The sequence below is a fragment of the Gekko japonicus genome, unplaced genomic scaffold, assembly GCF_001447785.1.
Source record: "Gekko japonicus isolate JY-2015 unplaced genomic scaffold, Gekko_japonicus_V1.1 scaffold14, whole genome shotgun sequence".
Taxonomy (NCBI): domain Eukaryota; kingdom Metazoa; phylum Chordata; class Lepidosauria; order Squamata; family Gekkonidae; genus Gekko; species Gekko japonicus.
The window spans coordinates 2,441,898-2,456,944 of record NW_015176452.1 but is presented as its reverse complement, the minus strand read 5'-3'; the positions used below and the strand labels follow the sequence as shown (position 1 = coordinate 2,456,944).

General features: G+C 41.4%; 1 protein-coding gene across 1 annotated transcript in view; it reads right to left on the bottom strand.

Annotated features, from left to right (window-relative positions):
- Positions 1-15,047, bottom strand: part of DGKD (diacylglycerol kinase delta) — a 105,308-nt gene that overhangs the window by 8,930 nt on the left and 81,331 nt on the right. Inside the window, exons 16-26 of the mRNA XM_015426814.1 lie at positions 11,725-11,886; positions 10,565-10,693; positions 9,481-9,577; positions 8,309-8,419; positions 6,506-6,602; positions 3,701-3,808; positions 2,552-2,665; positions 2,092-2,226; positions 1,354-1,505; positions 1,140-1,251; positions 926-1,018 (exon numbers count right to left, since the gene is read on the bottom strand). Coding sequence (XP_015282300.1) covers positions 926-1,018; positions 1,140-1,251; positions 1,354-1,505; positions 2,092-2,226; positions 2,552-2,665; positions 3,701-3,808; positions 6,506-6,602; positions 8,309-8,419; positions 9,481-9,577; positions 10,565-10,693; positions 11,725-11,886 — 1,310 coding nt within the window. The remainder of the gene's footprint in view (positions 1-925; positions 1,019-1,139; positions 1,252-1,353; positions 1,506-2,091; positions 2,227-2,551; positions 2,666-3,700; positions 3,809-6,505; positions 6,603-8,308; positions 8,420-9,480; positions 9,578-10,564; positions 10,694-11,724; positions 11,887-15,047) is intronic.

Genomic DNA, 15,047 nt, shown 5'->3' with positions numbered 1-15,047 from the left:
CCCCTACCCCCATAACTCCTATGGGCCTACCATGGTAACACCAAGCTGCGATGGACATGGTGTCTCCCCCTCCAGAACCCAGCAGCTGTGGGGGTGAGCAGTGGATCCCCAGATGCACATGGATGCCACATACCAGGCGGTTAGGTGTGTCGGGGCCTGTCCAAGGTAGCTGCTAGGGGAGGGGGGCCAATGTGATGGCTATGGACTAGGCTGCTCGCCTAGCCAGGTGGCAACACACACACCCTGGCCAAAACCCATCAACAGCTGCCAAGCACCACCAACCTATGTGCTAGTTGATTCTGCATGATGGCCACACACTTTTCCCATTCAGCTACCGTGTAACTATCCCCTTAGGGAGGCAACTAGCAGTGCTGCAGCACAGGCACAACACAGGACTGTTCTGCCCATCTGTCATCTGGGTAGAAAACGGACATGCCTAGCACCAAATCATTTTTGTTTCAGAAAAAATGAACACCAGAAGCATGCAGAAGGGCTAAAGGGCATCCTTGTTTTGGAAAACAGACAGCAATGATAAAACTTGATAGGAATGCAATTAGATGCCTCCATATATTTTGGAACCATTAAGGATGCTGCTGCTAAACATTGCTCCTGAAACCATGTCATACAATTTTCAATGGCACCAGCAACAATCCCTACAAATTCCATCAAGGTGACATCACAGTCCAGCCACTAGGTAAATCAGCTCCAACCCACTATTAATTTGGAGGCATGTTATTATTCTTATCTGAATTAAGCAGGGTACAGTTTAGAAATGGTACCACAATATTTACAGGCAGGATGAGGGAAGCAAAAGCATGGTCAAACTGGAGTTGTAGTCTTAATGGGAAAATTATCTTCTCAATAACGAATGAGGATGAAGGGGGGAAGCAGAAACAAGACACTTTTACAGAAAACTTTCGCTTACCAGGGCCATTTTGCCAGCCAGGAGCAGTTCCGTCTCATTATGCAAGGCTTTAACATTACTCATCATTTCCACAACAAGGTTGCAGTTTAGGCCCTGTGGAAAGAACAGATGCATGAGGATTGGATGTTACAAGCCAACCTTTAACAAAATATGCCAGTCAGAGAGGCCACCCAATGGGAACAAGATGAGCAAACTAAGAGAAGCCAGGAAATACCTCTGCAGATTTGGATTTGGCATACACTTGGTCCATAGATTTGGAGCTGGCATTGACTGCGTGAGCAAGTTCTTGTTCCATGTCCTGGTACGACTGAGCTATTTCTCGAATGCTGTAGAGAAGGGGGGAAATGTATGAGTTTCCTTGATTGTTATCTTACTGAGATGCCCCTTGCTCCGCTTGAATCCAGAAAACAAAGAAGACGACCCTCCACCTGTGAATCAGAGCTCCTGCTGCTCGGCAAAACTGATTGATCTGAGTGGACTCTTCTTCAGATATCGTCTCTGGGTGCAGCGAGAAAGATGGCGGTCTGGGAAGCTCACATTTTTGTTTGTCCTCCCAGGACTTCAGGGTGTTCTCAAATGCCTGAAAGAGCAAACCAAATTGTTCAATGCCTTCTGTGACCATTTAAGAGAAGCTGTACACTGCATGCACACAGTCATGCCTGTCTATTTCTGCAACATAACAGCATTTTTTGAGGGGGATGTAGTGTTAAGTGCCCTCTACACCTGAGAGGAGAGAATGAAGATTCCCAGTCACTTCCCACAATTAGAAAATACACCTTTAGACATTTATCTGCTAGCTTGACATATTTATTGCTTTATAACTATTGACCTTATAACCTTAAACTTGTTATTTAGTGTCACTTTGCATATCTTGATCATCATCATGCTGCATGTTAATTTGCTGTTCATTCTCTGGTTATAAGTTTTGAACCTTGCCTGCCATTCTAATGTATTTGATAAAGTGTGCATGCTCACAAAAGCTCATACCTTGAATAAACCTTTGTTGGTCTTAAAGGTTCCACTGGACTCTAAATTAGTTCTACTGCTTCAGACCAACACGGCTAACCATCTGGATCTATTTCTGCAAAGACTATCATTATATTGTACCACACTATTGGGGTTATCTTTTGCTGGCTAGGTTCATAATGTAAGAAAGCTGCTCTTACCCTATCACGGGTTAATGTCTGTGCTCTGTTTTTATGCACAATCCAGATATATCCTGGCGGTTGGATCCAGGCCTCCCCATCAACTTGCACAGGAACTCCCTCATCTCCCAGGATTGCTATCTTCACTGTCCGGCACTGTGAGAAATTCATCTGTTAGATGCATTTTAAATCATAAGACAAATATGTTTTGTACATGCCAAATGTTTCCCTGTGTCCCACAGCAATTACTAGTTTTCCCAGCCTCCTTCCTCCTGTAAAAGCAGACGTTTGACTGTTGTGGCTAGTCAGAACATGAACAGAATTTAGAAACCAGTCCATGCCTAATACTGCAGATCACTGCTTCTATTAGCCTTAGGCCATCCATCAATTGCTGTACATACAACTACTGAAGTTAGCATTCAATACTACTTGAAAAGGACCAGAGACCACCTCATGTGAAATGTGTAGAAGAATGAAATACCTGGGCAATCCGATGGTGCTGAAGGTTAATTACACGGGAGACAGCCATTTGCATACTACCAAACACTGCTACCACTTCGAGAATCTTGTCATCAAAAGACGGAGCTGTAAATGTCTAGAAAAATAGAGAAGAAAAAGGAATCCAGCTTCTACTTCAAGGATGCTGGGGTTTCTTTGCATCACAATAATGTACAGGATGTCTGTACCTTAAAGGGGGGGGGAACAATCTGGGGAGGCAGGAATTTGCAGAGAAGCAATGTGTCCGTGTGCATGGACTTGGTCCCCTCCCCACTCATGGTTCCTCCACTCCAAATCACACTCCTGGAGCTGCTTTTCTCCCTTACAGGGTTTCAAAAAGGGTTGTAAATAGCTGCTGACTGTGTGTTTGGCTAGACTATAACGGCTTCCAACAGGGCAGGCTTCTGAGTGGCAGGCAGTGTGGACTAACTACCCTACTGTCAGCAAATATTAACCCGTACCTTCTATTCATGGGGACTATGGGGGAGTTACTGCCAGCGTAATATTGAGATTGATAGGTGGAGGTGGAATTGCCAGTGACACTGCAGGAATGTTTTAGAGAGCAGCTGCGTTGGTCTGCAGTAGAACAGCCAGATACAAGTCCCATAGCACCTTAGAGACCAATAAGATTTTTGGGGTATGAGTTTTGGCTCTCAAAGGTGCTTCTTGACTCATATCTAGCTGTTCTGCAGGAATATTTGTTGGGCTACACTACTGCTTGTTTCTACTGGTATCATTTTAGTTTCTACTATTGTGCTGGAAGTGTATGGGACAGCAACGATGTAAACCTGGCATAGCAGCCACCACTACAGCAGGGCCACAGGACTGGCTTAAGTGAGTCTTGCTTCTGCAGCCCTCTCGGTGACTTGCCATTTCCTCAGGCCCTCAACTTAACAATCACTCAGAGACTGAGCTACCACCGCAACAGCATGCATGAAGTATAAAAACTTCAGCACTAAAAATGAATAGACACTGCAATTCACCAGCACACTTAGCATTCTTATGGGCTCAAAAGACTGTCTTGCTCTCAAGGCACATGAAAAACTGCTTCAGAAATTTTGTACAAAACAGAAAATATGAAACAAAGACTACCCTTTCTATTCACACACACAAATAAATCAAAAATACTCACATCGTCTTCCTTGGTGCCTCCCCAGAAGTTGGTCCCTCCAGCATAACTGGGGATGTTGAGGACAGCAATTCCTTGAAGACTAGGCAAAGGGATCGGGCGCCCATCACACTGCATGATACAAAGACAATTTTTATACCATAAGCAATCCCAGGTTTAATCAGCAGATTAAACACCTGTCAAATGCTGCAGAAACAAAGCAATGGCCCACAGCAGGATGAATATTGCATCCTCTTGTAGGAAACTCCTTATCCCCAAGCATGGTACATGCTAGAATGGACCAAAGATAGTCTAAGGATACAGCAAAGTGAGGAATCCTGAAGACAGAAGGAAAGGGAAAAGGTCTTAACATCTGTAACAAGATATCTTCGAGAAGACATCAGTGCTTTCTTAAAGAAGGGCCACTGGTCCTTCTCCACATTCTTACTGATCCCTCAGATAAGGAAAACAGGTTCTTTGAAACCCATACTGAAATTCCATGGAATTTCTGACCACAAGCATTTCCAGACCATGAGAAGCCTGCATAGAAATTGTCCCGTACACAACAGATTAATGCTGTGAGGAAAAGATGCCCTGCAGGCGTTTGTCGTTTTACAAAGGCTACATAATGAACCCTTCTACCCTCAAGCAGTACAGCTTTTACAATAAAAAGGAACCTTTTTAGAAGTACAACGTACAAAATACTGTAGCTTTGATGCCGAAAAGACAGAGCATGCCTAAAATAATAGCACTGAGAAAAGGCAGCTGGATTTCTCATGCACTTGTTTGTGGAAAAAATAACATCTGGAAATGGGATAGCACTTTAAGAATAAGATAGGAAAGCAGATGATGAAGCGATGTGAAGTCTTTCCCAATTAACTTCAGTTATAGAATACATATCCTTCTTTTGCAGCTGAGCCCCTTCTTTGTATTCTCAACAAATGGGTACAAAGCAGTACCTCCTCCAGCAGAAATGAGCACAGAAACCTGATTCTCTAGAATCAGTTGTCCAGACAACAGATATTTGTTGATGCTGTATTAAACCCCAATAACCTTGCTTAACACATAGGAATTCCACTGTTGCAGACAATATCTGCCAAGAGTGAGGACTCGTGGATGGGGTCTCTTCCCTGCTTCTGTATTCTCCACCCTTCAATATTTCCTGTTTCCCTCTCTCTGGCACTCCTATGGCATCTCGTTTTCTTGACTCTGCTCTCAGTCTTCAGCTTCCTCCTCCTTCCTTTCCTATGTACATCTTCCCCCCTTCTATTTTCCTCCTTCCTCTAGCAGCCTACCTCCTTCCTTCCTTCCTTTCTTTCTCTTCCCTGCCTCCCACCTACCCTTTTTTGATCTTTACCCCTTCACTCCTTTCCTCTCCTTTCCCTGCTTCCTTCATTACCTTCCAATCTTTTATGGGTTTTTTTAGTTTCATCCTCCCCCTTCAGCTGACACTGACTAAAAGCCCTTAAGCAGTGTTTGCTGAGTTTTCTAGCAGCTCCCAAAATGGCCATGAAGATCTCATCAAAAAAGGAGGGAAAGAACTCTTAAAAAAAAAAAAAAAAAAACTGCAGACAAAACAAAAAGTACAGAAGGGTGTAACATAGAAGTGGGAAAAGTGCAATAAATCACAATGAGTCCACTAAATGAATGAATGAATAAATAAATAAATAAATGAAAATGATAAACATATTCAAATAATATATACAATGGAGGATAACAATGTCACAGTATATAAATAGTATCAGACATACAAAATGAACATACAGAAATGAATGGATAATAGAATAGATAATAGTTGAAAGATGATTCAAATACAGCTCATCCAAAAGTTCAGACAAAAAAATTTCATAATGGCATGCTAGGAACTCTGTTTCTAACATTCTTCTTCAGATGTACATACTGGTTCTTTCAAAAATGCCATATTTACCAACAAAAAGCACAGCAGTGAATCACAAGCTTTCTTCTCATACCAAAAAACAAACTGTTTCTAGCATACTGTTATGGAATTCTGTCATCTGACCTTTTGGATTAATTGTATTTGAATCACCTTTCAACTCTTATTTATTAATTTTTGTATGCTTCTTTTATACTTCTGATACTATTAATGTACTGTAAAAATACTGAAAATTGGCATCGTTGTCTTCTTTTGTATATATTATTTGAATATATTTATCACTTTCAATTAATGGGCCCAATGTGGTTTACTGCACTTTTTTCTACCTATATGCTACACCCTTCTGTACTTCTGTTTGAACCACTGAATTCTCACAACATAGTCTTATGAGACCTCAATAGTTTTCATTATTTAAAGGTACAGACACTGCTTATATTTGAGAAGGGGTGTAAACCAGTGCATTTTTTTAAAATTCAGATTTGCTGCAACCTTGGGGCTGTAGAAAAATCCCTCCCATCTGTACCTGACCTCATTGTGTAGTTTTTTTAAATCTGCACTCTAGAATAAGGTTCAGAATTAGACATATAGATTGACTCTCTGTTGGTGTTACTATCAGCCATCATAATCATCAATGAGTGGAAAGGAGCCTGTGAACACTCAAATTAAGAACAAGGTTTAAGCAAGCAGGCATAGAACCATTCAGTTTGGCTACACATAGTCTACAATTTCTGTTTTGTAAGACAGAAAAGTTCATTGGAAAACAGCAAAATATAGTAGATTAATGGATTCAGGTTTTACACCTAAGGAAACTGCCAAAACACACACTGGTTAAGCAAACAAGAAAAATGGAGGGATCCAACAGATATCTTTTGTCTTACTGTGGAGAATCAGACTTGAAGGGCCAACTGGCTGTGGACAACTCTGGACTCCATTACCTCTAGCAAAACTTTCTGTTCCAGGTTCTTATAAGTTCTGTGTAGCAGCTCCTTAGTCCCAAGAACTCCGTACCACATCATGTTTTTTGTACGACTTCTGATAAGAGAAAGCAAAGAAACACGGAATGCGATACACCACAACACATACTACAGCCCCTTGTGCTCAAAGGAAGAAAAAGTCAGTGAAACCCCTGATTGGGGTGTGCATTTGGATATAGCCCAATATATATACAAAAAAATATCCTATTGGTATTTTCTGGATATTTTCAGGTTTCTGGATGGTATCCGGGATTTTTGGGGGGATACCGAGAAATGGGTCCTGAAAAATCCTGGAAATATTCTGGAATAACTGGAAATACTGAGAGCCAACTTTTTAAGGCTCCCAGGATTGTCTTCCTGGGGCTTGGTATCGGCTTGTTATATTGGTTTGACTCTGATTCTGTCCTTTAAAATTTCTTTTGTTGGTCTTGCAACACTGTATTCTTTGTGTGAGTTCCTGTGTGTCAGGTTTGCTTTCTGAAGTGAATTCCTGAGCTCAACATTGTTTTCAATTCTAGGGTTGTCTATTGGCTCATATTCTCTGATTGTACATTTGTTGGGTTTGCAACAGCAGTTCTACTTAGGTTGGCTTGGATGATTCTCTAGTTTGACATTGGGTTGGATTCTCAGGTTGTACATTTGTTATCTTAGGCTTGTTGCGTTGTCCTAGGGTTGTGCTGAGATCCCCTGGTTCTGCATTGGTACTTTGGGTTTGTTGGCTCTGCCTGCTTTTAGTGGCTTTTTGTCAGGGGTTGCTTTGCTTGCTCTTGTGTCTTTGGCTATTCTTTGCCCTGGAGAAAGCATGGACCCCTCCACAATTGAAAATGGCTGGGGGCACCTTGTTCAAGGGTCCCTAGCATGGGGCCTCTTGGTCCATTCACTTGAAATCTGGGGGTTATTTAAAGGACAGGCACTAGCAACTCCACTGCAATTTTGGTGCCATTAGCTAAAAAAACAGCCCCTCCAGCCCACTGGAAATATTCTCCATAGGGAATAATGAAGCCAAAGAATATCAGGAACCCTCAGATCTGCATATCAAACTGGTTTTTGGAACATAGAGAACTGTGAATACTGGTACTTTTCATCTCCCTGATACACTGATGTGAAAAATACTGGTTTTTCCCCAAGCGGAATCCAATTTCCTAGAGCAAGAATTTTTAAAGGAGTATTATGAACCATGCTCGTTTCTACAGGAAAAACAACAGCCTTGAAAAACAGAATTATTGTACAACCCAGCAATGCAAATTATCACAGTTATCCACCTATAACTTCTAAACAAGACATATAGAATAGGTGTCACACTTGATGGTCCCAGTCTCCAGAGTAATGCTGAGCACTTCAGGAATATTGATTACATTAGGACAGGTAGCATTAAGTAAGGCTTACCACTAAAACAGAGCTCAGAACAGGTGTTCAAATCACTAAGAATACATTTCACAGACAGGTGCCTTATCCACTTTGACCAGCATGGCCTCCAGTTCTCTAAAAGTGAAAGCAGCCCTATAAGCACATCCTCCAGAGCAGTTGTAAAACAAGCAGAAACTGCTGCATCCAGTTCTTATCACTTCTTCCAAACAAGTTGAAAGAATAGGTTATCCAGTGTATTCCAGTTCCTTCCAAGTTAACCATAATCACTGACCAGTGTGACTATAAGAGATCTATACAAGTAACTTGATGAGTCTCTAAGTAGATTCTTAACTACAACTGACACAACAAGCCATACGGTTTCTAAAGAGATCCAGAGCTCTTAAATGGATAACCTACCTGCACTTTTCTGGGTGCTCATCACGCTTGTTGTTGAAGTCCAAAGAGATTTTTGCATCCAATCCAATTCCAAAATAGTTGTTCATTACACATTTCTCTATGTAACAATCACTGTGAAGTACAAGGCAGACATAGTAGAATGTTTCAACAGCCCTCACATGCTCCTATCAGCAACAGAAATGAAATCCAGTATTTTACTTGTAAGTTGCCTTCAGCAGGTTTTCTGGACAGGTGAAATAAAAATGTTCTAAATAAATAAATCCAAGAAATTCCCAGGAAATTCCCAGAAATTCCATGAGGCCAACAACCAAGAGAAATATAGCAAAAACAAAACAGAAAAATAAAAACTAAGGGTTTGGATTATTAACTGAAATCAGAAGGCATTTATTTATATATCTTATAAAGTAGGAGGTCTCCTAGGAACTGCAGGGTAATAAGTTATTCCCAATAGGAAATTTCTCCTGACCTAAACATCCTGCTTCAGGATGCTACACAGACTTTATCCTCTCCCCTGTTTTTCTTCCTTTAATTGACACTCAGCTGTCCCCAACTTTCCATGTCTCCTTCAGCATGCTCAGTCATCATCAGACCATTGTGCACAGCCCTCCTTTTCTAACCAACTACTCCTGCATACAATGCAGGAACCACAGTTGTGTTTGTGTGATTCTCAGGGCTGATTAATCTGATAAAACCTCTTAGGTTTCCAATTGCCTTTCTTTATGCTAAATCAGAAAGATAGGCTATGAAATCATATTTCATCCTTGAACATTTCTAAATTTGTCCCCTACTCTTCTTGGTTATCAAAAGTTTTATAAGTCTCCTTGGCAGAGGATAACTTCAGTTTCCCCTCTAATCTTAACTTGGCAGCTGTCATCACTGAATAAAATAAAAGTGTATGAGAACGGACTTCAGGATAGATGGAAGCTATTCTTACGTGCATGTTCATTTGAACTCTAGGACAAGACATCTCTGTCAGAGCTGAACAAAGCTGTTTTCACATTTGTCATTTTCAGTATAATCCAAATACTGTCCAGGATAAGTTTGTTAGAGAATACATATAGCCTTGCTGCAAGAAGAATATTCTTTTTTATTTGCTTTTAAAATTATTTCCTTATCAATCACATAGTGTCAGAAGTGATGCCCTTTCCCTTCCTTTCTCTTTGAATACTCACAGATTTTCAGGTTCAGAGTTAAATGGGTCTGCATTGATCAACAACCGGCTGATAACAGATCCTCCAGGTAGAGAGCCAGATGCCCCAGCCCGAATATCTACCAAACAGAAAAGTTACAGGAAATTATATATATGGAATTTATAATGTGCAGCAGGGTTGAATATACTTGTAACTAGCAAAACAGGATCAATGTTATTTCAACAACTAATGTCATTTCTGGAGCATGACTATTAACACACATTTTTACTGTTGTGAAACAATGGAAGAAAACCAAGACTTCAGACTATTAAAAAGTATAGTCTTGTTCTACACAGCAGCAGTTTAAAATCAAAGACATCCTCACATTCTTTCTATTTATGATCCTCTCGAATACTGAGAAAATTCTGCATATTTGGGAAAGAAGAACTTTCCATATAGTCTCTTTTATTTTAATTTAGAAAGCAGGAAGGAGGGTTAATGCTCTGAAATGGGACCAACTTCTATAAGAATGGAAAGTGTGGAAGAGCCTCAGAGTTGGTTTGCACATTGTCTATAAGCAAGCATACGCCAAATCAGAAATGCAAGAGGAGAAAGCCTCAATAAAATGGCAGTTTTTTCATGGCGTTGTACAGCCTTTGGAAAAACTGAACGTTTTAACACTTGCTACTCACATGATCTGCTCATCACTATAAAAAGCTTGAGAAATTGGTTTCAAACAGGAGCAAGACTGTATGAACAAGCGAGTATGATTCAAAGCAAAGATTCAAAGCAAAGAGGCATGAACCAGCTTCTGGGCAAAAGCAACATTCATACACTGTTGAACTGTTGATTAATCGAAGCTGACCTGAACTGTGTGAGAAACCAATGGAGAAGGATCAGAACTGCCTTCAGCCTTGACTCCAAAGACAATTTTTAATTCTTGGGACTTTTCTGAATTTTGTCTACACTATTCCACTGAATCTTCAACACCAACACTATTTCGCTTCCAAATATATTCTTGTGCAGTGTGAACAATATATTAATAGGGAAAAAACACATTACGCCCTGAGCAGCAACGGGATGCCATCTCTAGTTGAGCTAAATTGAATGATGGTGTTACACTCACTGGGGAAGAGGATCTTTGCATTCAGCATTGGCAGATTGTCCCGGGTTCCTGCCTGGGGAGGGAGAGAGGCAGAGCTTCCCACTGATAAACCTCCTTTACTTATTAATCTTTCACAAGGAGACTTGATCACTGTAAGATATAAACACAAACCACAGATACCATTAGTATGTTACTGAAACTGTAGTAACAGCTTAAACTGGAGGATAGAATGGAGGAAAGGGGAATGGTATAGGTCATTGGGTGTCCTCATTGGGGAGAAAGAAGTAAATAATTAAATAAAACAGAGTGGGGAACGATGGAGAACACTCTATTAGTTACAAACTGTGCCGTCTCAACATTTTCCAGCTGGGCGCTTATCTGAACAAAGTCTTTATGGGCTTACTTATTCTAGTGAAAGTAGTACCCTCTATCAGATCACTAACTAGCATAGTACAATGGTTAGTGCTAGACTAGAATCAGGGGACCCAGTTTTGACCCCTACTCCACCACAAAAGCTCACTGGGTGATCGTGGGTTAGTCTCTCTCCCTCAGCCTAAATAACCTCACAAAGTAGTTGCTGTGAAGATAAATGGTACAGGGTAGAACAGCTGTTAAATATACTGAGCAGCTAACATTCCCTAATAACTAACTGATAGCATAGCAGCTTTGGCTTATTTTGTGATTTCCTGTTGTTGCAGGAATAGCCCTTCTGTTCTTTCTTACATTTTTTTTCAGCCACCAAAAATGTTTCAAGAAACAAATTCTCCAGTCATTAAGAAACTGAAGTTTATATATGAATATATTCAAAGTTATTAGCTGGTACAGGCTGGGGGCCTGTGAGGAACTGTAGCAAGCAAAAGAGCAAGAGAGTGCGTGTGTGTGTGTGTGTTTGTGTAGGGGAGGAAGTTCGTTTTTGTTGCTTTTGTGATTGTCAGAAGCCACCCACTTGACTATTTGTTACATTAGTTGCTGTAGATTTTTTGGGCTGTATGGCTGAGGTCTTGGTTGCATTGTTACAACCAAGGTGATGTATCGAGGGATGGTGCAACTTGAGAGAGAAACTTCTGACTTTGAGTTAATGTAAAAATAAAATGTAGATGCTAGGGAGGAACTTACAGTGACACTGACTCCAGTTGCTTTAGTTCTTATGAATTTAGTCACCTGGGCCACCTAGATTTTACCTTTCCGATGGCTCCTCCCTTTTGGAAATCCATAGCTGCCAGTGTGTGAAGATTGCAGGGAGGTTTTATTCTCATTCCTCAGTTCCTTCCCCTCTTCGGAGGTGGAGAGGCCCAGGATAAAGCTCTCTTGTTCTTGGGTTTGAGCATTCTGTTCATCTACAGCTGAACAATAAAATGGTGGCAGAGTCAAGGCACACTTCTTTCATAACTATCACGGCACTGAAGGAATCTGGCAACTTAAGGTCAACAATACAGGAAAGATTCTTTTACGGCTTTTCCAGAATTCATGGGCTTGCTTACTTGTTTTTAAAGGACCCAAATAACTTTAGATTTGCAAGAACAGGGGCAACAATATAATATGGCTGCCCAGAGCCACCAATAATCTCAATAGACTATAACTGATGGACCTGTCAAGGCATACATGCAGAAAATTGTACTCACAAACAATGTTCCCTCTAAGCTATGGAGTCTTGTGAGCAAAAATTCTACTTCATGAGCTACTGGCATTAAAGTTGTGAGCAAGCGATTTGGCTACTGCATAAATCAGTTTGCTCTGGAGCTGTCCTTCCTGAGCGAAGACAAAAATGCATGAGCTGGAGGCTAAAAAACTGTGAGCTAGCTCACACTAACTCAGCTTAGCGGGAACACTGCTCACAAACTATGTGGAAATAGCACATGTCAGCTGAACTGCTGCAGTCACCTGTTTTATGCTAGTGGTTACTGTAGTCCTTAGACTTCGCTCATTATAAACAAGCTTTTAGTTACATTGTTCACTGAAGTTAGGCAGATTAAATAAACACTTTCGCCACACACCCCACATGGGTGGCCTGCTTGGCATTTGAGTGCTTCAAGGATGATGCTTGTAGAGTCATGCAAGTGGCAAATACTGCACTAGTATTGGTCATCCTCTTGGAATGTAGAGGAATGATCCACAAAGAGGAAGGGTCTTAATATTAGTTCACAAATCTTTCTTGAAAAGTCCACATGTGAATAACTGTTTACATCCATGTTAGAGAATGAATATAATGAGCACTACCTGTACAAGAGACATCACTGCTAACCAAAACTTTTCTGCCAGGAGGCAAAATTCAACATACCAATCTCACTGTTAGGCTTCCCACAGATAAATATATAATGGAAGCTAAGTCACTTATAAAATACATGGTTTTATTTGGAAGTAGTATTACTGGGAATGGGTAACCAAATGGAGGATACCAAGTAATGCAAATGTGAGGGGTTCTTCTGTTTATTTAACTGCCCCATGACAACAGAAAGACACTAAACAGAAAGACACTAAAACTAAACATACCCAGATTCAAATAGCATACACCAAACAATTTCAAAGACCTCAAGTTGTGAAATAGTTGATCATTTGGTTGGGGAAAAAACACAGAGGTATGGAGCTAGCCATCATAACACCAACTGATAAACAGGGATCTAGGGAGAACCAGGAAGTTATAAGCCAAATGGTAGAATGGAAAAAGGAATTATTAAACACAAGTGGAGACCCGCAAGAAACTTGCGGGATGGTTATCTCATTCATCACACCTTTGCTTCCTCTCCTCACCCCCTACCTCTCTCACACTATTTCTCCCCTCTGCCCCCCTTTTCTTACTCTCTAGTTCTCCTCCATGCATGTGACTTCCTCTCTCTTTCTGACCTGTCATCTTTCTTTGTTTTTCTGCCTCCCCACTTCATCAGTCTTTCTCTCTCTTTCTGCCCCCACCCCATTTTTTCTGCCCCATCACTCTCCCAGCCTCCTGCCTGCTTCCTCCCCCACTCTGCAGAGCAGCAGCAGCGATGGCAATGCTCCTAGCCACCCACCTGCTTCCTCTCCCCACACAGCAGCAGTGGCAGCTCTCCAGGAATCACAATGGATCTCCCAGCTACAGAGATCAATTCACCTTAGGGCTGCCAGCTCCAGGTTGGGAAATTCCTGGAGATTTGGGGGTGGAGCCTTGGGACAGTGAGGCTTGGGATGGCAAGTAGCCTTAGCAGCGTATGATGCCATAGACTCAACCCTCCAAAACAGCCATTTTATCCCAGGAAACTGATCTCTGTCGCCTGGACAACAGTTGTAATTCTGGGTGATCTCCAGTCCTCACCTGGAGACTGGCAATGGTGGTTCTTGTGGAGGAAATGGCTGGAGAGTGAAGTCTATGACTGTGGTGTAATGTATCTTTAAGATCACTTGGAGTTGTTATGTCCACCTGCAGGCCATTAGCAGAGTGGGTTTTATCAGTCCTCTACTTGCTTGGAGAAACACGTTGTGTTACCTGGTGATAGCTGGATTGAATAAACATTGTATTTTGAATTAAACCCTGCCTGAGATTGTGACTGAGAAGTTGTTGGATTTGTCCTGGACAGTGGACATCACATGGTGTATACCAACACCAGTACCAACATGGGACGTCACATTTTGTCTTTGGCTATGCAGTAAAAGACCTGCTAGCACTCTCCTCCAGGTAGGCTACTGCTCGCTAATCTCCCATGGGTGTGAAGCACAGAGACCACATCGAAGATAAGCAGGTTGTTTACCAGTAACTGGTGATCTTCGAGTGGTCATCTGTGCATTCACACCACCCGCCCTCCTTCCCCGCTGCTGTCAGCTTCTACATTTTTTAATAGGGGTTGATTTGTGGCAGTTTGTAGGAACTGGCGGGATGTCCGCGCCCACCCCACTGGACATGTGCGGTGGGGTTCCTGCGCATGCCTGGTGCAAAAATCCGTTAAAAGAGCTTGCTACAGCACCGATCGATCCAGTGCGTGTGCACTAGATCCCATGGGTGTGAATGCACAGAAGACCACTCGAAGATAACAAGTTACTGGTAAGCAACCTGCTTTTCATTTTCTTGTTTAAAACTGGAAATGTCTCAATAAATTAAATTGGTGGGGCTGAGAGAGCTCTGAAAGAACTGCAACTGGCCCAAGGTCACCCAGCTGGCTTTATTTATTTATTAAGTTTGATTGTTAGACCACCCTCCCCTGAAAAACAGGGCTCAGGGCAGTGTACAACAACAATAAAATTACAAGAATTTTACAAAAAATCAGAATTTAAAATAGTACATAAAATACATTATTAATTAAATAATTAATTAATTAATCATCCCATCCCAGCTTTACTGGGCTCTTGGCAATGTACAGCCGAGGCCCAAAGCCATAAAACAAATGTAAGAAACATTAAAAATTCAAATATATCAAAACACAATGACAATTTGAAGAAAACCAAATTAAAAGAAGTCCCAGGTGGCATCCTTAAAAACTACATCTCAGTTCTGGACTGCCTGGCCACTTTCTGGACAGGGGGGAGAGTAAGCACAAGA